This window comes from Oncorhynchus kisutch, unplaced genomic scaffold (assembly GCF_002021735.2).
Source record: "Oncorhynchus kisutch isolate 150728-3 unplaced genomic scaffold, Okis_V2 Okis03b-Okis08b_hom, whole genome shotgun sequence".
Classification (NCBI taxonomy): domain Eukaryota; kingdom Metazoa; phylum Chordata; class Actinopteri; order Salmoniformes; family Salmonidae; genus Oncorhynchus; species Oncorhynchus kisutch.
In genome coordinates this window covers 11,731,332-11,758,031 of record NW_022261980.1, presented here as the reverse complement: position 1 = coordinate 11,758,031, position 26,700 = coordinate 11,731,332, and the positions used below count along the sequence as shown (strand labels likewise).

Sequence of the window (26,700 nt, the reverse complement as noted above, 5' to 3'; positions counted from 1 at the left end):
TTAGGTCAGAAAGCTCGGATCAACCCATAGAGAGATTGGTGAAGCTAAAGCTTAAGAGGGTGTGAACGATACTGAATGGGTGTAGACAAAGAAGAGCTCTCCAGTAGGTACCAAACTATTCAAGGGCCATTTTCTCAAAAGTGAGGTTCCAGTTTTATCAACTTTCAAAGCAGAATTACTTTGCCATTGTTCATTGAATGCAGTGCATGATATACAATTTTGTAGCTCAGTGTCTCTGCTTTTATCCAATGTAAAATGTTGCTACATAAGAACGATTCCAGGCGGTCAGTCACAAATGTTATCTTCGCAGCCATGAGGTGGACCCCTAAATTGTTATGCCTGCGAGGTGGGGGGTCAACCAAATCTTGTGTAGGGCCCCCAAAACGCTAGAAGCGGCTCTGTGTGTGTGGCTCTGTGTGTCTATTTTGAGCTGAAAGAGGGTGTTTAATATGGGATTTCAGAGGAAAGAATGAAAAACGTGGGCCTCCTGCACTATTAAATACCCAATGCCACGCCCTCACTTGAAAAAAACCCATGTTTAGAGTTAAGGCAAAGACAATACTGTACGTTGCCTGCAAAGACAATACTGTACGCTGTGAATCTACAATTCACCCAGAAGCATAGGAGCTCGACGTTGTGCTCAACAATGTACTTGGTTTCTATCCTTTTTGCCAGTTTGGCCATCACACCGCTAGTTCTTAAAACGTTCTTCCCTTACTTCTGGAAAGATGCATTTTACCTCGCGAACTTGGTTCGTATTTTGCTGAAGCTTGTTTTACGGAGGAGGAGAAAACCGTTATTTTTGGTTTTGGACCGATTTTTGGAGCAGTCGGTCGCGCATGCCGACAGACCGTTCATCGTGTTTGAAAATAAAACCTATTCGTATCTGGACACGGACAGAAGAAGCAACAAAATAGCCAATGCTTTACAGAGGCACTCGAAGCTGCGACCGGGGGATACCGTGGCTCTTTTTATGGGAAACGAACCTGCCTTCATCTTCACCTGGCTGGCCCTGGCCAAACTGGGATGTCCCGTAGCGTTTCTCAACCATAATATCAGATCTAGATCTCTGCTGCACTGCTTCAACTGTTGCAGCGCCAAGCTGCTCATAGCAGCCGAAGGTAAGTGACCAGTACCACTGGTTCAGGAGGCAGAGAAACTCACCCCGAGGCTAATTCCTCATCGGCGGGAAGTGTCTGGTTGAGATTACTACATTATGACAATAGGTATTAGTTTATCAGAGACATGCACATCCAGACTGATGGAATGAAAAAGACAAACGTGTGTCATAGCCTATTGGAACACAAATGATAATGATAATCAAACGATCATTCAATCACATGGGGGCAAAAGCATTTCAATTTTTTTCTCTGCAGTCCAGTTTTGATGAAATATTGAATATTGAGTTGTTTTCTCAGAACTGCAGGAAGCGGTGGAGGAGGTGCTTCCATCCCTGAGGGAGCAGGGTGTGTGTGTCTACCTGATGACTAAACAGTGTGACACACCTGGCGTGGAGGGGTTCTCTGACCAGGTGGAGGAAGCATCGGACACACCTCTCCCTCAGGCCCTCCGCTCAGACATCACCTTCAAAAGCCCTGCTGTCTACATGTACACCTCTGGGACCACAGGTGAGGGGGAGGACGGAGGGGAAGGGAGAGGGAGGGGTACAGAAGCAGCCACTGTATATGACCCCCCCCCACCCTGTCTTCTGCCTGAAGCAGCCACTGTATATGAAGCCCCCCCCCCTGTCTTCTGCCTGAAGCAGCCACTGTATATGACCCCCCCCCCCCCTGTCTTCTGCCTGAAGCAGCCACTGTATATGACCCCCCCCCCTGTCTTCTGCCTGAAGCAGCCACTGTATATGACCCCCCCCCCCCCCCTGTCTTCTGCCTGAAGCAGCCACTGTATATGACCACCCCCCCCCCCCCCCCCGGTCTTCTGCCTGAAGCAGCCACTGTATATGAACCCCCCCCCCCCCCTGTCTTCTGCCAGGGCCCATTCTGCTGTAACTCATCTCTCTCCTCTGACTGTTACTCCTGTAGGTCTGCCTAAAGCAGCAGTGATTACTCAGAACCGGCTGCTGGTAGCCCTGGCCGTGCTGGACTCCACCGGTATCACACCAGGTGATGTCATCTACCTCAACCTGCCCCTCTACCACACTGCCGGCTTCCTCATCGGCTTCATAGGATCCATCGAGACAGGTGACTTTATATAGGATCCACAGAGACAGGTGAGTTTATATAGGATCCATAGAGACAGGTGAGTTTATATAGGATCCACAGAGACAGGTGAGTTTATATAGGATCCATAGAGACAGGTGAGTTTATATAGGACCCACAGAGACAGGTGAGTTTATATAGGATCCACAGAGACAGGTGAGTTTATATAGGATCCATAGAGACAGGTGAGTTTATATAGGATCCACAGAGACAGGTGGGTTTATATAGGATCCATAGAGACAGGTGAGTTTATATAGGATCCATAGAGACAGGTGAGTTTATATAGGATCCATAGAGACAGGTGAGTTTATATAGGATCCATAGAGACAGGTGAGTTTATATAGGATCCATAGAGACAGGTGACTTTATATAGGATCCATAGAGACAGGTGACTTTATATAGGATCCATAGAGACAGGTGACTTTATATAGGATCCATAGAGACAGGTGACTTTATATAGGATCCATAGAGACAGGTGACTTTATATAGGACCTCAATATTACCCCCTACCCACTTACTACCTCAATATTATTGAGGTATTAGGTGGGTAGGGGTTAATATTGAGGTATTAGGTGGGTAGGGGTTAATATTGAGGTATTAGGTAGGTAGTGGGTAATATTGAGGTAGTAGGTAGGTAGGGGTTAATATTGAGGTATTAGGTAGGTAGTGGGTAATATTGAGGTAGTAGGTAGGTAGGGGTTAATATTGAGGTAATAGGTGGGTAGGGGGTAATATTGAGGTAATAGGTGGGTAGGGTTAATATTGAGGTAGTAGGTAGGTAGGGGGTAATATTACGGTAGTAGGTGGGTAGGGGGTAATATTGAGGTAATAGGTGGGTAGGGGTAATATTGAGGTAGTAGGTGGTTAGGGGTTAATATTGAGGTAGTAGGTGGTTAGGGGTTAATATTGAGGTAGTAGGTGGTTAGGGGGTAATATTGAGGTAGTAGGTGGTTAGGGGTTAATATTGAGGTAGTAGGTGGTTAGGGTAATATTGAGGTAATAGGTGGGTAGGGTTAATATTGAGGTAGTAGGTAGGTAGGGGGTAATATTGAGGTAGTAGGTAGGTAGGGGGTTAATATTGAGGTAGTAGGTGGGTAGGGGGTAATATTGAGGTAGTAGGTGGTTAGGGGTTAATATTGAGGTAGTAGGTAGGTAGGGGTAATATTGAGGTAGTAGGTGGGTAGGGGGTTAATATTGAGGTATTAGGTAGGTAGGGGGTAATAATGTGGCTTGGCCTTTCTAGTTGAAGCCTTTACTTATCCATTTACTCCCCTCCTCCCCCCAATGGGAAATAAAATGAAAGAGGTCTTTGTGAACGTAAACCCGGTAGTCTGAACACAGCCAAAGCCACTGGGTGGAAGAAAACGAAACAGCAAATAGGTTAGTCCGTACCGTCTTCCTTTTCTCCTCCGCCCCAACTGGCCCCCTTTTTCCCTTTATAGTGCACTACTTTTGACCAAGGCCCATGCACTATGTAGGGAATAGGGATAGAGATACCACCTCTTTTAGTGAGACTGTTTTCCTGAGTTCTCCAAGTGGGCTATAGTTCATTTGAGTCCTCTGTTTGACCTCAGAGCAGAGCAGAGGTACTAATTGAAGGGATATTTAATCCTGTAGCGAAAACAAAACAGCCTCTTTTACCTTGTCTGAGAGAACTATGGTTCTGGAATGTCAGGGTTGGTTTAAAGCCAGCTCAGATTTTCCCCCTCACCACTTAACATGACCAGGAAAAGCTCCTGGCTCTAGTTAGAGACTATGTTTAGGGTCCAGAGTTTTCCCTCACCACGTAATCTGACCAGGACAGATTCTAAACAAGGCTCTAGTTATGGTCTAATGTATAAATGGGGCCTGGAGGTTGCCCAGGGGTTGATTGTAATTGTTCTGGGAAATAACGTTTGATGCTAAACGACTAAAATGTCGAATGAGACAGCAGAGGGAGCACACCCTCATCCACATCGACGGGAGAAGGTGAAAAGCTTCAAGTTTTACACATCACAGACAATCTGAACTTGTCCACCCACACAGACAGTGTGGTGAAGAAGGTGCAACAACACCTCTCCAACCTCAGGAGGCTGAAGAAATTTGTCTTGGCCCCCAGAGCCACGGCCGGTTCACTTCACTACCATCCAGAAGTCCAGGTCAGTACAGGAATATCAACGCTGAGCTCGAGAGACTGAAAAACAGCTTCTATCTCAAGACCATCAGACTGTTAAATAGTCACCACTATCTGGCTCGTACCCACTACCCTACCCTGGACTTTAGTCACTGTCACTAGCTGGCTATCAACCGGTTACTCTACCACGCACTTTAGTAATGGAACACTGGGCACTTTAGTAATGGAACACTAGGCACTTTAGTAATGGAACACTGGGCACTTTAGTAATGGAACACGGGACACTTTAATAATGGAACACTGGGCACTTTAATGTTTACATACTGTTTTACCCACTTCATATGTATATATCTGTTGAATGCATTCAGTTGTACAACTGACTAGGTATCCTCCTTTCCTTTCCCTTATACTGTATTCCAGTTAAGGCCATCCTATTCAACTATTGCTGTACATGTACTATTCTTCAGCAATACTACATATTCTATCCATATACTGTCCATAATGTGTATACACTGCCGGTCAAAAGGTTTAGAACACCTACTCATTCAAGGGGTTTTCTTTATTTTTCACTTTTTTCAATTTTTTACATTGTATAATAATAGTGAAGACATCAAAACTATGAAATAACACATATGGAGTCATGTAGTAACCAAAAAAGTGTTAAACAAATCTAAATATATGATATATTTGAGATTCTTCGAAGTAGCCACCCTTTGCCTTGATGACAGCTTTTCACGCTCTTGGCATTCTCTTAACCAGCTTCACCTGGAATATTTTTCCAACAGTCTTGAAGGAGTTCCCACCTACTGTATACTGAGCACTTGTTGGATGCTTTTCCTTCACTCTGCGGTCCAACTCATCCCAAACCATCTCAATTGGTTTGAGGTCAGGTGATTGTGGAGGCCAGGTCATCTGATGCAGTACTGCATCACTCTCCGTCTTGGTCAAATAGCCCTTACACAGCCTGGAGGTGGGTTAGGTCATTGTCCTGTTGAAAAACAAATGATAGTCCTACTAAGCGCAAACCAGATGTGATGGAGTATCGCTGCAGAATGCCGTGGTAGGCATGCTGATTAAGTGTGCCTTGAATTCTAAATAAATCACTGACAGTGTCACCAGCATAGCACCCCCACACATCACACCTCCTCCTCCATGCTTCACGATGGAAACCACACATGCATAGATCATCCGTTCACCTACTCTACGTCTCACAAAGACAGCTGTTGGAACCAAAAATCTCAAATTTGGACTCCTCAGACCAATGGACAGATTTCTACCTGTCTAATGTCCATTGCTCGTGTTTCTTGGCCCAAGAAAGTCTCTTCTTCTTCTTGGTGTGCTTTAGTAGTGGTTTCTTTGCAGCAATTTGACAATGAAGACTTTATTCACACAGTCTCTTCTGAAAAGTTGATGTTGAGATGTGTCTGTTACTTGAACTCTGTGAATCATTTATTTGGGATGCAATTTCTGAGGCTGGTAACTCTAATGAACTCATCCTCTGCAGCAGAGGTAACTCTGGGTCTTCCTTTCCTATGGCGGTCCTCGTGAGAGTTTTGATCATAGCGCTTGATAGTTTTTGCGAATGCACTTGAAGAAACTTTCAAAGTTCTAGAAATGTTCCTCATTGACTGACCTTCATGTCTTAAAGTAATGATGAACTGTCGTTTCTCTTTGCTTATTTGAGCTGTTCTTGCCATAATATGGACTTGGTCTTTTACCAAATAGGGCTATCTTCTGTATACCACCTCCCACAACACAACTGATTGGCTCAAACACATTAAGAAGGAAAGAAATTCCACAAGTGAACTTTTAACAAGGCTCACCTGTTAATTGAAATGCATTCCAGGTGACTACTTCATGAAGCTGGTTGAGAGAATGCCAAGCGTGTGCAAACTGTCTACCAAGTCAAAGGGTGGCTATAGATTGTTTAACACTTTTTTTGTTTAGTACATGATTAAATATGTGTTATTTCATAGTTTTGATGTCTTCACTATTATTCTACAATGTAGAAAATTGTAAAAAAAAAGAACCAAAAACCCTTGAGAAGGTGTGTCCAAACTTACTGTATATATACTCGGGACTCCGACGTTGCTCGTCCTATTATTGATATATTTCTTAATTCCATTCTTTGACTTTTAGATTTGTTTGTATTGTTGTTGATGTTATTGATGTTACTGCACTGTTGGAGCTTGGAACACAAGCATTTCACTACACCCGCAATGACATCTGCTGAAGATGTGCATGTGACCAATAACATTTTATTTGAAATGTCCCGGTCAGGTCACGTGGTTAGGAAAAACTCCAAGCTGATTATGATGCACATGCAGTACCAGCTTAGTACTTTCTTTTGTCCACAAAAAAAGGCACTTGCTCCTCTAATGGGTGCATATTTAAGGGACATTTAGTACTGAAGTGAATACAACCGGTTAACAGCATATGTGGCAACTTTTCTGCTCTCACGGCCATTACAAGCATCACGGCATTAGCATCGAACAGCCCCCGTGATATGCAGCTGTTCAGGGAAGCTAGAAACCATTATACACAGGCAGTTAGAAAAGCCATGGCTAGCTTTTTCAAGCAGAAATTTGCTTCCTGCAACACTAACTCAAAAAAGTTCTAGGACACTGTAAAGTCCATGGAGAATAAGAACACCTCCTCCCAGCTGCCCACTGCACTGAAGATAGGAAACACTGTCACCACTGATAAATCCACCATAATTGAGAATTTCAATAAGCATTTTTCTACGGCTGGCCATGCTTTCCACCTGGCTACTCCTACCCCGGACAACAGCACTGCACCCCCAACAGCAACTCGCCCAAGCCTTCCCCATTTCTCCTTCTCCCAAATCCATTCAGCTGATGTTCTGAAAGAGCTGCAAAATCTGGACCCCTACAAATCAGCCGGGCTAGACAATCTGGACCCTTTCTTTCTAAAATTATCTGCCGAAATTGTTGCCACCCCTATTACTAGCCTGTTCAACCTCTCTTTCGTGTCGTCTGAGATTCCCAAAGATTGGAAAGCAGCTGCGGTCATCCCCCTCTTCAAAGGGGGGGGACACTCTTGACCCAAACTGCTACAGACCTATATCTATCCTACCTTGCCTTTCTAAGGTCTTCGAAAGCCAAGTCAACAAACAGATTACCGACCATTTTGAATCTCACCATACCTTCTCTGCTATGCAGTCTGGTTTCAGAGCTGGTCATGGGTGCACCTCAGCCACGCTCAAGGTCCTAAACGATATCTTAACCGCCATCGATAAGAAACATTACTGTGCAGCCGTATTCATTGATCTGGCCAAGGCTTTCGACTCTGTCAATCACCACATCCTCATCGGCAGACTCGACAGCCTTGGTTTCTCAAATGATTGCATCGCCTGGTTCACCAACTACTTCTCTGATAGAGTTCAGTGTGTCAAATCGGAGGGTCTGCTGTCCGGACCTCTGGCAGTCTCTATGGGGGTGCCACAGGGTTCAATTCTTGGACCGACTCTCTTCTCTGTATACATCAATGAGGTCGCTCTTGCTGCTGGTGAGTCCCTGATCCACCTCTACGCAGACGACACCATTCTGTATACTTCCGGCCCTTCTTTGGACACTGTGTTAACAACCCTCCAGGCAAGCTTCAATGCCATACAACTCTCCTTCCGTGGCCTCCAATTGCTCTTAAATACAAGTAAAACTAAATGCATGCTCTTCAACCGATCGCTACCTGCACCTACCCGCCTGTCCAACATCACTACTCTGGACGGCTCTGACTTAGAATACGTGGACAACTACAAATACTTAGGTGTCTGGTTAGACTGTAAACTCTCCTTCCAGACCCATATCAAACATCTCCAATCCAAAGTTAAATCTAGAATTGGCTTCCTATTTCGCAACAAAGCATCCTTCACACATGCTGCCAAACATACCCTTGTAAAACTGACCATCCTACCAATCCTCGACTTTGGCGATGTCATTTACAAAATAGCCTCCAATACCCTACTCAACAAATTGGATGCAGTCTATCACAGTGCAATCCGTTTTATCACCAAAGCCCCATATGCTACCCACCATTGCGACCTGTACGCTCTCGTTGGCTGGCCCTCGCTTCATACTCGTCGCCAAACCCACTGGCTCCATGTCATCTACAAGACCCTGCTAGGTAAAGTCCCCCCTTATCTCAGCTCGCTGGTCACCATAGCATCTCCCACCTGTAGCACACGCTCCAGCAGGTATATCTCTCTAGTCACCCCCAAAACCAATTCTTTCTTTGGCCGCCTCTCCTTCCAGTTCTCTGCTGCCAATGACTGGAACGAACTAAAAACTAAAATCTCTGAAACTGGAAACACTTATCTCCCTCACTAGCTTTAAGCACCAACTGTCAGAGCAGCTCACAGGTTACTGCACCTGTACATAGCCCACCTATAATTTAGCCCAAACAACTACCTCTTTCCCAACTGTATTTAATTTTTATTTATTTATTTATTTTGCTCCTTTGCACCCCATTATTTTTATTTCTACTTTGCACATTCTTCCATTGCAAAACTACCATTCCAGTGTTTTACTTGCTATATTGTATTTACTTTGCCACCATGGCCTTTTTTGCCTTTACCTCCCTTCTCACCTCATTTGCTCACATTGTATATAGACTTGTTTATACTGTATTATTGACTGTATGTTTGTTTTACTCCATGTGTAACTCTGTGTCATTGTATCTGTCGAACTGCTTTGCTTTATCTTGGCCAGGTCGCAATTGTAAATGAGAACTTGTTCTCAACTAGCCTACCTGGTTAAATAAAGGTGTTCTCAACTAGCCTACCTGGTTAAATAAAGGTGTTCTCAACTTGCCTACCTGGTTAAATAATGGTAAAATAAATCAAATAAAAAACAAGGTCATTTATAAGAGCACTGTCCTGCTCGTTCCTGTTCCTGAACTAATACCTGTGCCTGGGTGTTAGGGTTTTTTATGATGATGATGATGATGATGCACACTGCTAACTTAGCATGACAGTTTTGTCAGCATTTCAGGTCTGCCATTGGTTGATAATGAAGCGATATCACCTGCATGTTCTTAAAACTGATGTTTTCATTGTTCCTCTCTCATCTCTTCTATCTGTCCATCCCAGGCTCCACCATCATTCTGAGGAGGAAGTTCTCAGCCTCTCAGTTCTGGGATGATTGCAGGAAGTACAACGTTACGGTGATCCAGTACATAGGAGAGGTGTTACGCTACCTCTGTAACACACCCAAGGTAAGCAACCTCAGCTGGAAGCTTTATACAAGGTCACCTTCATTTTGTCATTCATTGTTATTACATAGTAGTTGCTATGGTTTCTAGAATCCTGTCCAGGGGGTTTATGACATAGTAATGACATTGTAGTTGTTATGGTCTCTAGCATCCTGTCCAGGGGGTTTATGACATAGTAGTTGCTATGGTTTTCGCATCCTGTCCAGGGGGTTTATGACATAGTAATGACATAGTAGCTGCTATGGTTTTCGCATCCTGTCCAGGGGGTTTATGACATAGTAGTTGCTATGGTTTTCGCATCCTGTCCAGGGGGTTTATGACATAGTAATGACATAGTAGTTGCTATGGTTTTCGCATCCTGTCCAGGGGGTTTATGACATAGTAATGACATAGTAGTTGCTATGGTTTTCGCATCCTGTCCATTGGGTTTATGACATAGTAATGACATAGTAGTTGCTATGGTTTCTAGCATCCTTTCCAGGGGGTTTATGACATAGTAGTTGCTATGGTCTCTAGCATCCTGTCTAGGAGGTTTATGACATAGTAATGAGATAGTAGTTGCTATGGTCTCTAGCATCCTGTCCAGGGGGTTTATGACATAGTAATGATGTCGTAGTTGCTATGGTCTCTAGCATCTTGTCCAGGAGGTTTATGACATAGTAATGACATCGTAGTTGCTATGGTTCACAGCATCCTGTCCAGGGGGTTTATGACATAGTAATGACATAGTAGTTGCTATGGTTTCTAGCATCCTGTCCAGGGGGTTTATGACATAGTAATGACATCGTAGTTGCTATGGTTCACAGCATCCTGTCCAGGGGGTTTATGACATAGTAATGACGTCGTAGTTGCTATGGTTTCTAGCCTCCTGTCCAGGGGGTTTATTTGTACAGCAAGCTGCCTCATGCCACATAAGCAGGAGGTATGGACCCTTTCTGTCTCAGAAAAGGCTTACCTCTGGTTTAGGGTATATGACTGACCAGGCATGTTTTCAGCCATGTTTCAGACAAGGATTTGAACGTACTTGACATTATATTTTTGACCCAGGACTGTAGAGTGCACACTAATAGTAACAACATGACGGTAGGCCACTGGGCAGCATGCAGGGAGCATGAGGAACCCATGCAGGGAGCATGAGGAACCCATGCCGGGGCCATGAGGAACCCATGCAGGGAGCATGAGGAACCCATGCAGGGAGCATGCCGGGGCCATGAGGAACCCATGCAGGGAGCATGCCGGGGCCATGAGGAACCCATGCAGGGAGCATGCCGGGGCCATGAGGAACCCATGCCGGGAGCCATGAGGAACCCATGCAGGGAGCCATGAGGAACCCATGCCGGGGCCATGAGGAACCCATGCCGGGGCCATGAGGAACCCATGCCGGGACCATGAGGAACCCATGCAGGGAGCATGAGGAACCCATGCAGGGAGCCATGAGGAACCCATGCCGGGGCCATGAGGAACCCATGCAGGGGCCATGAGGAACCCATGCAGGGGCCATGAGGAACCCATGCCGGGGCCATGAGGAACCCATGCCGGGGCCATGAGGAACCCATGCAGGGGCCATGAGGAACCCATGCCGGGGCCATGAGGAACCCATGCCGGGGCCATGAGGAACCCATGCAGGGAGCATGAGGAACCCATGCAGGGAGCATGAGGAACCCATGCCGGGGCCATGAGGAACCCATGCCGGGGCCATGAGGAACCCATGCCGGGGCCATGAGGAACCCATGCCGGGGCCATGAGGAACCCATGCGGGGGCCATGAGGAACCCATGCCGGGGCCATGAGGAACCCATGCCGGGGCCATGAGGAACCCATGCAGGGAGCATGAGGAACCCATGCAGGGAGCATGAGGAACCCATGCCGGGGCCATGAGGAACCCATGCTGGGGCCATGAGGAACCCATTCCGGGGCCATGAGGAACCCATGCCGGGGCCATGAGGAACCCATGCCGGGGCCATGAGGAACCCATGCAGGGGCCATGAGGAACCCATGCAGGGGCCATGAGGAACCCATGCAGGGAGCATGCCGGGGCCATGAGGAACCCATGCCGGGGCCATGAGGAACCCATGCCGGGGCCAAGCTGGAATCAATTCCCACATCTCTGGTGTTTTCCATGTGGGGCCAAGCTGGAATCAGACCCCACATCTCTGGTGTTTCAATGCAGGGCCAAGCTGGAATCAGACCCCACATCTCTGGTGTTTCAATGCAGGGCCATGCTGGAATCAGACCCCACATCTCTAGTGTTTCAATGTGGGGCCATGCTGGAATCAGACCCCACAACACTGGTGTTTCAATGTGGGGCCATGCTGGAATCAGACCCCACATCTCTGGTGTTTCAATGTGGGGCCATGCTGGAATCAGACCCCACATCTTTGGTGTTTCAATGTAGGGCCATGCTGGAATCAGACCCCACATCTCTGGTGTTTCAATGTGGGGCCATGCTGGAATCAGACCCCACATCTCTGGTGTTTCAATGTGGGGCCATGCTGGAATCAGACCCCACATCTCTGGTGTTTCAATGCTGGGCCATGCTGGAATCAGACCCCACATCTCTGGTGTTTTCCATGCCGGGGCCAAGCTGGAATCAAACCCCACATCTCTGGCGTTACAGACTGGCGTTACAGACTAGTGTTACAGACTAGTGTTACAGACTAGTGTTACAGACTGGCGTTACAGACTAGTGTTAGACTAGTGTTACAGACTAGTGTTACAGACTAGTGTTAGACTAGTGTTAGACTAGTGTTACAGACTGGCGTTACAGACTGCAGTTACAGACTGGTGTTACAGACTAGTGTTACAGACTAGTGTTAGACTAGTGTTAGACTAGTGTTACAGACTAGTGTTACAGACTAGTGTTAGACAAGTGTTAGACTAGTGTTACAGACTGGCGTTACAGACTGCAGTTACAGACTGGTGTTACAGACTAGTGTTACAGACTAGTGTTACAGACTAGTGTTACAGACTAGTGTTACAGACTGGCGTTACAGACTGGCGTTACAGACTAGTGTTACAGACTAGTGTTACAGACTAGTGTTACAGACTGGCGTTACAGACTAGTGTTACAGACTAGTGTTACAGACTAGTGTTAGACTAGTTTTACAGATTGGCGTTACAGACTGGCGTTACAGACTAGTGTTACAGACTAGTGTTACAGACTGGCGTTACAGACTGGCGTTAACAGAATAGTGGAATCTAGATTGTTCAAGTCAAGTGATCTTCTTCCCAGATTCAGACAGATTAAGTTAAGTTACACCCGAGGCAGAGTGTCACAGAGAGCTTTTTCTGCATGTTCAAATACTATTTGAAATGTTCAAATACTTTGAACAGTGTTTTCTGACTGAGCCTTCCTGGACAGGCTGATGGGTGGGGTTTGGACTTGTTGGACTTGGTTCCATTGCATCAGGCATGTTCAATCAAGCACATCTAAACTATTCAAAAGATTCCAAATACTACTTGAAGCCAGGTGTGGTTTATGCCCAGGCTTTGTGGCGCGAACTGCTCTCTCTGTGTGTCCAATCAGACCAAGACCCTCTCAGCCACTTCTAAATCTCTCCAGCGAGGTTGTTTTACAACCCGGCCACAGCTGTAGCGTCAGAAATAGAATCATTAAGATTCCCAGTGTCACCTTACTGTGATGTGGTGTGGGGGCTGTGCTTTGGCAAAGTGGGTGGGGTTATATCCTTCCTGTTTGGCCCTGTCCGGGGGTGTCCTCGGATGGGGCCACAGTGTCTCCTGACCCCTCCTGTCTCAGCCTCCAGTATTTATGCTGCAGTAGTTTATGTGTCGGGGGGCTGGGGTCAGTTTGTTATATCTGGAGTACTTCTCCTGTCCTATTCGGTGTCCTGTGTGAATCTAAGTGTGCGTTCTCTAATTCTCTCCTTCTCTCTTTCTTTCTCTCTCTCGGAGGACCTGAGCCCTAGGACCATGCCCCAGGACTACCTGACATGATGACTCCTTGCTGTCCCCAGTCCACCTGGCCATGCTGCTGTTCCAGTTTCAACTGACCTGAGCCCTAGGACCATGCCCCAGGACTACCTGACATGATGACTCCTTGCTGTCCCCAGTCTACCTGGCCATGCTGCTGCTCCAGTTTCAACTTCCACCTGACTGTGCTGCTGCTCTAGTTTCAACTGTTCTGCCTTATTATTATTCGACCATGCTGGTCATTTATGAACATTGAACATCTTGACCATGTTCTGTTATAATCTCCACCCGGCACAGCCAGAAGAGGACTGGCCACCCCACATAGCCTGGTTCCTCTCTAGGTTTCTTCCTAGGTATTGGCCTTTCTAGGGAGTTTTTCCTAGCCACCGTGCTTCTCCACCTGCATTGCTTGCTGTTTGGGGTTTTAGGCTGGGTTTCTGTACAGCACTTTGAGATATCAGCTGATGTACGAAGGGCTATATAAATAAATTTGATTTGATTTGATTTTGATTTGATGTCACTGACCTGGAATGTTCTAAAGTTATATTTTCAATTGAGTTGGATTGAATCCAGACGATTGATGGAGTTGAAAAGGTCATTGATAGGTTAGGTTTCAATCAGGATATTATGATAGTAGATGTTTCTACCTCTTTTTGGAGGTAAAATATGCAGGCAGTTGGGAGATGCCATTTCATGGAAGATGCTATCACCTTTTATTTTCTGGACTAGGCTACATGCAGACAGTTCTGGACTAGGCTACATGCAGACAGTTATGGACTAGGCTACATGCAGACAGTTTTGGACTAGGCTACATGCAGACAGTTTTGGACTAGGCTACATGCAGATAGTTTTGGACTAGGCTACATGCAGACAGTTTTGGACTAGGCTACAGTAGATGCAGACAGTTTTGGACTAGGCTACAGTAGATGCAGACAGTTTTGGACTAGGCTACATGCAGACAGTTTTGGACTAGGCTACATGCAGACAGTTTTGGACTAGGCTACATGCAGACAGTTTTGGACTAGGCTACATTCAGACAGTTTTGGACTAGGCTACATGCAGACAGTTTTGGACTAGGCTACAGTAGATGCAGACAGTTCTGGACTAGGCTACATGCAGACAGTTTTGGACTAGGCTACATGCAGACAGTTTTGGACTAGGCTACATGCAGACAGTTTTGGACTAGGCTACATGCAGATAGTTCTGGACTAGGCTACATGCAGACAGTTTTGGACTAGGCTACATGCAGACCGTTTTGGACTAGGCTACATGCAGACAGTTTTGGACTAGGCTACATGCAGACAGTTATGGATTAGGCTACATGCAGACAGTTCTGGATTAGGCTACATGCAGACAGTTTTGGACTAGGCTACATGCAGACAGTTTTGGAATAGGCTACAGTAGATGCAGACAGTTTTGGACTAGGCTACAGTAGATGCAGACAGTTTTGGACTAGGCTACATGCAGACAGTTTTGGACTAGGCTACATGCAGGCAGTTTTGGACTAGGCTACATGCAGACAGTTCTGGACTAGGCTACATGCAGACAGTTTTGGACTAGGCTACATGCAGACAGTTTTGGACTAGGCTACAAGCAGACAGTTTTGGACTAGGCTACATGCAGATCGTTCTGGACTAGGCTACATGCAGACAGTTTTGGACTAGGCTACATGCAGACAGTTTTGGACTAGGCTACATGCAGATAGTTCTGGACTAGGCTACATGCAGATAGTTCTGGACTAGGCTACATGCAGATAGTTCTGTCTTCTTCTCAACACCAAATCTCCCAAAAGGAGCCTTTCCCCAGAATTCATGTGGAGAGACTTTTATAAGACTCTTCTGACCAGCATCCCGTTGACCCTCCCAACTAGCCCAACCCCTAACCTTAACCCTAACCCCTAACCCTAACCCGTTGACCCTCCCAACTAGCCCAACCCCTATCCCTAACCCTAACCCCTAACCCTAACCCGTTGACCCTCCCAACTAGCCCAACCCCTAACCCTAACCCAACCCCTAACCCTAACCCTCTAACCCTAACCCGTTGACCCTCCCAACTAGCCCAGCCCCTAACCTTAACCCTAACCCGGTGACCCTAACCCTAACCCGTTGACCCTCCCAACTAGCCCAACCCCTAACCTTAACCCTAACCCGTTGACCCTAACCTGTTGACCCTAACCCTAACCCTAACCCTAACCCGTTGACCCTCCCAACTAGCCCAACCCCTAACCTTAACCCTAACCCGTTGACCCTAACCCTAACCCTAACCCGTTGACCTTTCCAACTAGCCCAACCCCAACCCCTAACCTTAACCCTGAACTAATTGTAACCAATTCAGAAATTAAATATTGGTTTGCACGTCATCCACGTCTCCTTACTTTTTATGGCCGTCATATTTCAGGGCCCTCGAAGGCGTGGCCTGGAGAGCAATGTAAACATTCTGTGTTCCCACCATTGAAACTGAACCCCTCTCCACGTACAGACACACCATGTGACCCTCCCACAGCCTAGTGGTCTACAGCTACATATCAAATGGCAACCAATTCCCTCTATAGTTTCACCAGGGCAACAGTAGTGGACTACAGTATAAAGGGAATAGGTTGCCATTTAGGACACACCCTCGTGGTTCTGATCTGGTGGTCCTCTCAGAATAGCTAATGGCCTTTACTTAGGAACTCTACCATGTGTAATGACAGTCAGTGGTGGGCTGGGGCTGAGGGCTGACGCTTAGGCTGGGATATATCTGGGTCAGTGAAGGGGAATGTAATCACGTATGGCGGGTCATATTTTCAAACCTTTTATTGGATAGTTCAAAATAATGATAGGTTAAAATGTTATAGAACGTTAGGTTAAAATGTTATAGAACGTTAGGTTAAAATGTTATAGAACGTTAGGTTAGAATGTAATAGAACGTTAGGTTAGAATGTAATAGAACGTTAGGTTAGAATGTAATAGAATGTTAGGTTAGAATGTAATAGAACGTTAGGTTAGAATGTAATAGAATGTTAGGTTAGAATGTTAGGTTAAAATGTTATAGAACGTTAGGTTAGAATGTAATAGAACGTTAGGTTAAAATGTTATAGAACGTTAGGTTAGAATGTAATAGAACGTTAGGTTAAAATGTTATAGAATGTTAGGTTAGAATGTAATAGAACGTTAGGTTAGAATGTAATAGAACGTTAGGTTAAAATGTTATAGAACGTTAGGTTAGAATGTAATAGAACGTTAGGTTAGAATGTAATAGAACGTTAGGTTAGAATGTAATAGAACGTTAGGTTAGAATGTAATAGAACGTTAGGTTAGAATGTAATAGAACGTTAGGTTAAAATGTTATAGAACGTTAGGTTAAAATGTTATAGAACGTTAGGTTAGAATGTAATAGAACGTTAGGTTAGAATGTAATAGAACGTTAGGTTAGAATGTAATAGAACGTTAGGTTAGAATGTAATAGAACGTTAGGTTAGAATGTAATAGAACGTTAGGTTAGAATGTAATAGAACGTTAGGTTAGAATGTTATAGAATGTTAGGTTAGAATGTTATAGAATGTTATAGAATGTTAGGTTAGAATGTAATAGAACGTTAGGTTAGAATGTTATAGAATGTTAGGTTAGAATGTAATAGAATGTTAGGTTAGAATGTAATAGAACGTTAGGTTAGAATGTAATAGAACGTTAGGTTAGAATGTTATAGAATGTTAGGTTAGAATGTTAGGTTAGAATGTAATAGAACGTTAGGTTAGAATGTTATAGAATGTTAGGTTAGAATGTAATAGAACGTTAGGTTAGAATGTAATAGAACGTTAGGTTAGAATGTAATAGAACGTTAGGTTAGAATGTAATAGAACGTTAGGTTAGAATGTAATAGAACGTTAGGTTAGAATGTAATAGAACGTTAGGTTAAAATGTTATAGAACGTTAGGTTAAAATGTTATAGAACGTTAGGTTAGAATGTAATAGAACGTTAGGTTAGAATGTAATAGAACGTTAGGTTAGAATGTAATAGAACGTTAGGTTAGAATGTAATAGAACGTTAGGTTAGAATGTAATAGAACGTTAGGTTAGAATGTTATAGAATGTTAGGTTAGAATGTTATAGAATGTTAGGTTAGAATGTTATAGAATGTTAGGTTAGAATGTAATAGAACGTTAGGTTAGAATGTTATAGAATGTTAGGTTAGAATGTAATAGAATGTTAGGTTAGAATGTAATAGAACGTTAGGTTAGAATGTAATAGAACGTTAGGTTAGAATGTTATAGAATGTTAGGTTAGAATGTTAGGTTAGAATGTAATAGAACGTTAGGTTAGAATGTTATAGAATGTTAGGTTAGAATGTTATAGAATGTTAGGTTAGAATGTAATAGAACGTTAGGTTAGAATGTTATAGAATGTTAGGTTAGAATGTAATAGAACGTTAGGTTAGAATGTTATAGAATGTTAGGTTAGAATGTAATAGAACGTTAGGTTAGAATGTAATAGAACGTTAGGTTAGAATGTTATAGAATGTTAGGTTAGAATGTAATAGAACGTTAGGTTAGAATGTAATAGAACGTTAGGTTAGAATGTTATAGAATGTTAGGTTAGAATGTAATAGAATGTTAGGTTAGAATGTTAGGTTAGAATGTTATAGAATGTTAGGTTAGAATGTAATAGAATGTTAGGTTAGAATGTTATAGAATGTTAGGTTAGAATGTAATAGAATGTTAGGTTAGAATGTAATAGAACGTTAGGTTAGAATGTAATAGAATGTTAGGTTAGAATGTAATAGGATGTTAGGTTAGAATGTAATAGAATGTTAGGTTAGAACATTAGGTTAGAATGTTATAGAGCATTAGGTTAGAATGTTAGGTTAGAATGTAATAGAACGTTAGGTTAGAATGTAATAGAATGTTAGGTTAGAATGTAATAGAATGTTAGGTTAGAATGTTATAGAATGTTAGGTTAGAATGTTAGGTTAGAATGTTATAGAATGTTAGGTTAGAATGTTATAGAAACTAATATAATGTTAGCTTACGATGTTAGTTTTCTTTTCACTCTATGACTGTACAGACTCCTGTTTCTATGACTGTCTCTAATGGTAATACACTATATGACTGTACAGACTCCTGTTTCTATGGCTGTACAAACTCCTGTCTCTATGACTGTACAGACTCCTGTCTCTATCGGTAACACACTCTATGACTGTACAGACTCCTGTCTCTATGACTGTCTCTAATGGTAATACACTATATGACTGTACAGACTCCTGTTTCTATGGCTGTACAAACTCCTGTCTCTATGACTGTACAGACTCCTGTCTCTATCGGTAACACACTCTATGACTGTACAGACTCCTGTCTCTAATGGTAATACACTATATGACTTTACAGACTCCTGTCTCTAATGGTAATACACTATATGACTGTACAGACTCCTATTTCTATGACTGTACAGACTCCTGTCTCTATGACTGTGCAGACTCCTGTCTCTATTGGTAATACACTCTATGACTGTACAGACTCCTGTCTCTAATGGTAATACACTATATGACTTTACAGACTCCTGTCTCTAATGGTAATACACTCTATGACTGTACAGACTCCTGTTTCTATGACTGTACAGACTCCTGTCTCTATGACTGTCTCTAATGGTAATACACTATATGACTGTACAGACTCCTGTTTCTATGACTGTACAGACTCCTGTCTCTATGACTGTACAGACTCCTGTCTCTATCGGTAACACACTCTATGACTGTACAGACTCCTGTCTCTAATGGTAATACACTATATGACTTTACAGACTCCTGTCTCTAATGGTAATACACTATATGACTGTACAGACTCCTATTTCTATGACTGTACAGACTCCTGTCTCTATGACTGTGCAGACTCCTGTCTCTATTGGTAATACACTATATGACTGTACAAACTCCTGTCTCTAATGGTAATACACTATATGACTGTACAGACTCCTGTTTCTATGACTATACAGACTCCTGTCTCTATGAACGAACAGACTCCTGTCTCTAATGGTAATACACTATATGACTGTATAGACTCCTGTCTCTAATGGTAATAAACTATATGACTGTAAAGACTCCTGTCTCTATGACTGTCTCTAATGGTAATACACTATATGACTTTACAGACTCCTGTCTCTAATGGTAATACACTATATGACTGTACAGACTCCTATTTCTATGACTGTACAGACTCCTGTCTCTATGACTGTGCAGACTCCTGTCTCTATTGGTAATACACTATATGACTGTACAAACTCCTGTCTCTAATGGTAATACACTATATGACAGTACAGACTCCTGTTTCTATGACTATACAGACTCCTGTCTCTATGAACGAACAGACTCCTGTCTCTAATGGTAATACACTATATGACTGTATAGACTCCTGTCTCTAATGGTAATAAACTATATGACTGAACAGACTCCTGTCTCTATGACTGTACAGACTCCTGTCTCTATGACTGTCTCTAATGGTAATACACTATATGACTGAACAGACTCCTGTCTCTATGACTGTACAGACTCCTGTCTCTAATGGTAATACACTATATGACTGTACAGACTCCTGTTTCTAATGGTAATACATTATATGACTGTAGACTCCTGTCTCTAATGATAATACACTATATGACTGTACAGACTCCTGTCTCTAATGGTAATACACTATATGACTGTACAGACTCCTGTCTCTAATGGTAATACACTATATGACTGTACAGACTCCTGTCTCTAATGATAATACACTATATGACTGTACAGACTCCTGTCTCTAATGGTAATACACTATATGACTGTACAGACTCCTGTCTCTAATGGTAATACACTATATGACTGTACAGACTCCTGTCTCTAATGGTAATACACTATATGACTGTACAGACTCCTGTCTCTAATGGTAATACACTATATGACTGTACAGACTCCTGTCTCTAATGGTAATACACTATATGACTGTACAGACTCCTGTCTCTAATGGTAATACACTATATGACTGTACAGACTCCTGTCTCTAATGGTAATACACTATATGACTGTTCAAATGAGAATTTGAATTAGAAAATCATTATTGTTCACCAAATGTGTGCATTCGTCTTTGACTTCACAATAACATGATTGACATACAACCAAAATAAAAACATTTAAAAAGATGAATGTTTTTCTCCCAACGTTCCAGAGAGACAACGACAGAGAGCACAAAGTCAGGCTGGCCATTGGTAACGGTGTGAGAGCAGAGATATGGAAGGAATTCCTGAACCGCTTTGGCAACATCTACGTGAGGGAGTTTTATGCTTCAACGGAGGGCAATGTGGGATTAATCAACTACACCGGGAAGATAGGAGCTATCGGACGAGTCAACTACCTGCACCGGGTAAGGACTGACTCCTGAACAGCCCTGTCTCCTGGGCCCGGATTGATAATGTCTCACTACCAACACCAGGTAAGGACTGACTCCTGAACAACCCTGTCTCCTGGGCCCGGATTGATAATGTCTCACTACCAACACCAGGTAAGGACTGACTCCTGAACAGCCCTGTCTCCTGGGCCCAGATTCATAATGTCTCACAGAGTGATGATCTAGGATCAGGCCCCCTCCCCCCTGTTCATGAAACCTTATTCATTATGATCTAAAAGGCAAAACTGGATCCCTAGATCAGTACTCCTACTCTGAGACACTTTATGACTAAGGGGCCTGAAGATCTGACTCCTAAAGAACCAGGGTTGCGGACAAATCCATTTAATTTCAGTTACTGAATTGAAATGGAATTGACCACTGAGATCATGCTTCCCTCTACATTTACATGCCATTTGAATAATTTAGAAGACGCTCTTATCCAGACTCACAGTTAGTACATTTATCTTAACATAGCTAGATACTTATATTTGTATTAAATTAGTAAAGGTTATACTTCTTACATTGGACATTTTACCAGGGTTGGGATCCGAACATCAACTGAAGTGCTGCGTCTGTCATAGTGATGTCTCTCCTGTCTCTTATAGAATCTGTTTCACTATGTTCTGATCACGATGCCTCTCTTACAGAAGCTGTTTCACTATGTTCTGATCACGATGCCTCTCTTACAGAAGCTGTTTCACTATGTTCTGATCACGATGCCTCTCTTACAGAAGCTGTTTCACTATGTTCTGATCACGATGCCTCTCTTACAGAAGCTGTTTCACTATGTTCTGATCACGATGCCTCTCTTACAGAAGCTGTTTCACTATGTTCTGATCACGATGCCTCTCTTACAGAAGCTGTTTCACTATGTTCTGATCACGATGCCTCTCTTACAGAAGCTGTTTCACTATGTTCTGATCACGATGCCTCTCTTACAGAATCTGTTTCACTATGTTCTGATCACGATGCCTCTCATACAGAAGCTGTTTCACTATGTTCTGATCACGATGCCTCTCTTACAGAAGCTGTTTCACTATGTTCTGATCATGTCTCTCTTATAGAAGCTGTTTCACTATGTTCTGATCATGTCTCTCTTATAGAAGCTGTTTCACTATGTTCTGATCATGTCTCTCTTATAGAAGCTGTTTCACTATGTTCTGATCATGATGTCTCTCTTATAGAAGCTGTTTCACTATGTTCTGATCATGATGTCTCTCTTATAGAAGCTGTTTCACTATGTTCTGATCATGATGTCTCTCCTGTCTCTCTTATAGAAGCTGTTTCACTATGTTCTGATCATGATGTTTCTCCTGTCTCTGTTATAGAAGCTGTTTCACTATGTTCTGATCATGATGTCTCTCCTGTCTCTCTTATAGAAGCTGTTTCACTATGTTCTGATCATGATGTCTCTCTCATAAAAGCTGTTTCACTATGTTCTGATCACGATGTCTTTCCTGTCTCTTATAGAAGCTGTTTCCTTATGCTCTGATTAAATACGACACAGAGAGAGATGAACCAATCAGAGACTCTACCGGACTGTGTGTAGAAGCTCCTAAAGGTGAGATGCTCTTTCATAGGTGTTTTAGTATTGGCCTTTAGGGTAGCCTAGTGGTTAGAGCGTTGGACTAGTAACCGGAAGGTTGCAAGTTCAAACCCCCGATCTGACAAGGTACAAATCTGTCCCTGAACAGGCAGTTAACCCACTGTTCCTAGGCTGTCATTGAAAATAAGAATTTGTTCTTAACTGACTTGCCTAGTTAAATAAAGGTAACAAAAAAGAAACACAACAAAACGGTGAGGTTACTGTGGACACATTCTGGTGTACAATAATGACCTGAAAATCACACACATCTCAATGTACATTATGCTATTCATGTGTGGGTGTTCGGCCTGTTCCCTAAGGAAGAGACAGGACTGTTGGTGTGGGTATACATTATGGTGTGTGTGTGTGTCTTCCTGAAGATGAAACAGGACTGTTGGTGTGCAAGATCACGGACATCGCTCCTTTTGTTGGATACGCTAACAGCCAGCAGACAGAGAAGAAGAGACTGAGAGACGTGTTTCAGAAAGGAGATCTGTACTTTAACAGTGGAGACCTGCTGAAGATAGGCCAGGACAACTTTATTTACTTTCAGGATCGAGTCGGAGATACATTCAGGTACGTATTCTGACCTACAGTATGGCATTCCAAATATATGGAAACATATTATATTATATTTAGTTGACTTGTATTGACCCCTACAGGTGGAAAGGAGAGAACATATTATATTATATTTAGTTGAGTTGTATTGACCCCTACAGGTGGAAGGGAGAGAATGTGGCCACAACTGAAGTAGCTGACATCCTCACCCTGATAGACTTTGTCCAAGAGGCAAATGTCTACGGTGTTCAAGTACCAGGTAAATCTAACCCTAACCTTAATCCAAGTACCAGGTAAATCTAACCCTAACCTTAATCCAAGTACCAGGTAAATCTAACCCTAATCTTAATCCAAGTACCAGGTAAATCTAACCCTAATCTTAATCCAAGTACCAGGTAAATCTAACCCTAACCTTATCCAAGTACCAGGTAAATCTAACCCTAACCTTAATCCAAGTACCAGGTAAATCTAACCCTAACCTTAATCCAAGTACCAGGTAAATCTAACCCTAACCTTATCCAAGTACCAGGTAAATCTAACCCTAACCTTAATCTATGTACCAGATAAATCTAACCTTAATCCAAGTACCAGATAAATCTAACCTTAATCCAAGTAGCAGGGAACCCTAACCTTAATCCAAGTAGCAGGGAACCCTAACCTTAATCCAAGTAGCAGGGAACCCTAACCTTAATCCAAGTAGCAGGGAACCCTAACCTTTACCTTAAAATCAAACAGTACAATAATCCCCATAATAATCTGTCAATTTAAACTAGAGATATCTTGCATTGGCGTCTCAATCCACCACATCCACCAGTGTCGCACTTCTGCATCTGCAGTGATCGGTGACTGAGCGCTGTTGTCAGACCAATAGGACAGGCACTTCAGAACAAACTTGTTATTCAATGTGTTTGTATGGGCTAATAGCAGTAAGGACAAATTCACTTAGAAAACACTGATTTGATGTCAATCTTTTTTTTTTATACTTCAAGGGGTCTTAGAATTCTAAATTAAATAGATAAGTGATCTTCCTAAAACAATTCCATATAGTTTAGTGGAACGCCCCCCCCCCCCCCTCCCTCCCTCCCTCCCTTCCCGGCTTAGACAGGGTTTAGACTATAGAGGGTTTTAAAGGGTTTAACAGTCCATTCACTCTGACATGTAATTAACCAGTAGGTCCCAATCATAAGAATACAAAAACACAACCATGACTATAAGCATTTCCCAAATGAAATGTACAACTATTGCTTCCCATTGCAAACATCTTTTTCACATTCAGCACTAAAAAGTAACCAGTGATCTAAAGATGAACTAAAACAATGTTTCACACAGCAAGCGAGCTGGTATAAAAAGTACAGTTCCACTCGCCACATGATCATCATTTCAAACTTAACTTCTTAATAAAAGTGAAAGGAAAATTCCCATCCAAAAACGATCTTTTGGTATTGTTTTCATTCGTCCACTGTTGATACAGTCCCAAAATGTTTTGCATGTCAACAGTAAAGTTTTCAAGGACTGGAACTTTAAAATACAGGAAGTGTCGTCACCGAATGATGCGTTCTGATTGTTTAGTTGTTGGAATGAGGGATTGTTGTATTCTGTCTCCAAGGCAACGAGGGGAGGATAGGAATGGCTGCCGTCACGGTGAAGGGGGGAGAACAGTTTGATGGCAACAAAACGTTCAGCCATGTAGCCAGCTACCTACCGACGTATGCACGGCCACGCTTCATACGCATCCAGGTAACTATTCAAAAGGCTTTCTTCCTTATATTACATCATTAATTGTAGACAATTCGTGTTATTATTGATTTGAAAGTAGAATACAATTTTTTTTGCTTTTGTTTCAACCTATGGGTTGAAAAACGCTATGTGTGCGTGGACTCTTTTTGTGGTTATGAGATCAGGGGGTTATCTGGATAAAAAATGAACTTAAGTGCTGGACGTGGCAGGGAGCGCTATCAGCCCGTCGGCTTGGCTGCATTTTGGAGACCATTTTAGAGGCCCCCATCTTGGTGATGTAGAGAAATATTTGCATTTTTAAGTCAATTTCCTACAATTCTACACGTCTCAATGGAGCTGAAACAAGTTTTTGCAGTTTTATAGCTAATTTCCTTCAATTCTAGGCATTTAGTTCAATGCTGTGTTCTTTTGTTCAACCTAAAAAACTAAATCTATACGATCCAGACTGTATCACATCCGGCCGTGATTGGGAGTCCCATAAGGGGGCGTACAATTGGCCCAGTGTTGGCCGGGGTAGGCCGTCATTGTAAATAACAATTTGTTCTTAACTGACTTGCCTCGTTAAATAAATCTTACATGTAAAAAATAAAACAAATCTATAATGCTAAATTCATTGTTTTTGTAATGTTCTATTTTGCCTGACTGTCTAGCTTTTATTTTGGTTATTGTTAGTTCTCAAAGATTATATTATTGAAAAATAATATTTTACTCGTTTAAGTTTACACTGAAATGTTTTTTCACCCCAAAAAGGTATTTAAAAATACATTTTTACACTGTTTGGACTTAGTCGACCAGAAGTAACACTTAGGGGGCCCGCCCAATGATTTCAATGGCAGAAAAATCCCTGGAGATGAATAGTGAATAGTCCACTGAGCTAAAAGCCTGTGTGTGTTTACATGTCTCTCTACGCCCCCTCTCTCTCCTGTCTGTCTGTCTGTGTCTCCCCCCCCCCCCCCCCAATCCATCCAGAATGCGGTGGAGATGACGGGGACCTTCAAGCAGATGAAGGTGAGGTTAGTGGAGGAAGGTTTCGACCCGGCAGGCATCACAGACCCTCTGTACATCCTACAGGAGAGAAATCAGAGTTACACACCAATGACTGGCCAGATCTACGGCTCCATAGTGGCAGGCATCATCAAGCTGTGAACAGATCTGTGGTGATACTACTCCTGGGTCCTATTCATTAGGACATGCAATTGAAAATGTTTCAAAAATGTTTCGCAACGGAAAACAAAAATGAGCATTACTTAGTCCCTCCCTGTTTTAGTCCACGCCAGCCCTCATTCTTTACCTGCGGCATCGTCTGAGACCGGCCACCCGGACAGCTAATGAAATTTAGGAGTATTTCTGTCAGTAATAAAGCCCTTTTGTGTGGAAAATCTCATTCTGATTGGCTGGGCCTGTGTTAAAGTGATTTAAATGTTGAACGATAATGATGAAATAATTCCACTTCTGAAACCTTATAACTGTATGAAATTGATTAGAATCATACAATTATTATCTGATGGTTTTGTTTAGTTTTAGTCAGTAAAATTATATATCTGTGAGTGTAGTTTTAGTCAGAATTAGGGTTAAACAATATATCTGTAGAATATGTCTTTATAGTATCTTAAACACAGACTCTCTGAGCAAAATTCAGTGCCGAACCTGGCTAGAGGTTTGGGAGAGGACAGGGAGTACTTCAAGGTCTCCCTAATCTTTGTCGGTTGGGTAATGATACAGTATGTGCGTAGGATACCTACTGTTTGTGTGTGGAAGTATGTGCGTAGGATACCAACTGTTTGTGTGTGAATGTAAGTGCATAAGGAGCCAGTATATAATGAATGGTTTTGTACAACGGACTAGCGCTCTCATGAATAAACATTTTGACTATCATAGCTGGGCCTCTGACTGTTTCATTCAACCAGTATCTTACAAATTCTGGGTTGCAGACTGAGAAT

At 43.0% G+C, this 26,700-nt stretch overlaps 1 protein-coding gene across 1 annotated transcript; it reads left to right on the top strand.

The window, feature by feature from the left end:
* The first annotated feature begins 529 nt into the window (after nucleotides 1–529).
* On the top strand, nucleotides 530–26,637 carry LOC116359628 (very long-chain acyl-CoA synthetase). The gene is made up of 10 exons (XM_031812644.1): nucleotides 530–1,121; nucleotides 1,419–1,628; nucleotides 2,043–2,201; nucleotides 9,440–9,564; nucleotides 20,662–20,856; nucleotides 22,351–22,441; nucleotides 22,846–23,041; nucleotides 23,185–23,282; nucleotides 24,630–24,760; nucleotides 25,730–26,637. Exons 1-10 carry the CDS (start codon nucleotides 647–649, stop codon nucleotides 25,904–25,906), a joined length of 1,857 nt encoding a protein of 618 aa, XP_031668504.1. The 5' UTR covers nucleotides 530–646; the 3' UTR covers nucleotides 25,907–26,637.
* The last annotated feature ends 63 nt before the right edge of the window (nucleotides 26,638–26,700 follow it).

Excerpts from the sequence above, each read along its gene's own strand:
- LOC116359628 (XM_031812644.1), top strand. The coding sequence starts at position 647 with ATGTACTTGGTTTCTATCCTTTTTGCCAGTTTGGCCATCACACCGCTA. Across the intron at positions 1,122-1,418 it reads GCTGCTCATAGCAGCCGAAG|AACTGCAGGAAGCGGTGGAG; the intron begins GTAAGTGACCAG and ends TTGTTTTCTCAG. Across the intron at positions 22,442-22,845 it reads GTGTGTAGAAGCTCCTAAAG|ATGAAACAGGACTGTTGGTG; the intron begins GTGAGATGCTCT and ends GTCTTCCTGAAG.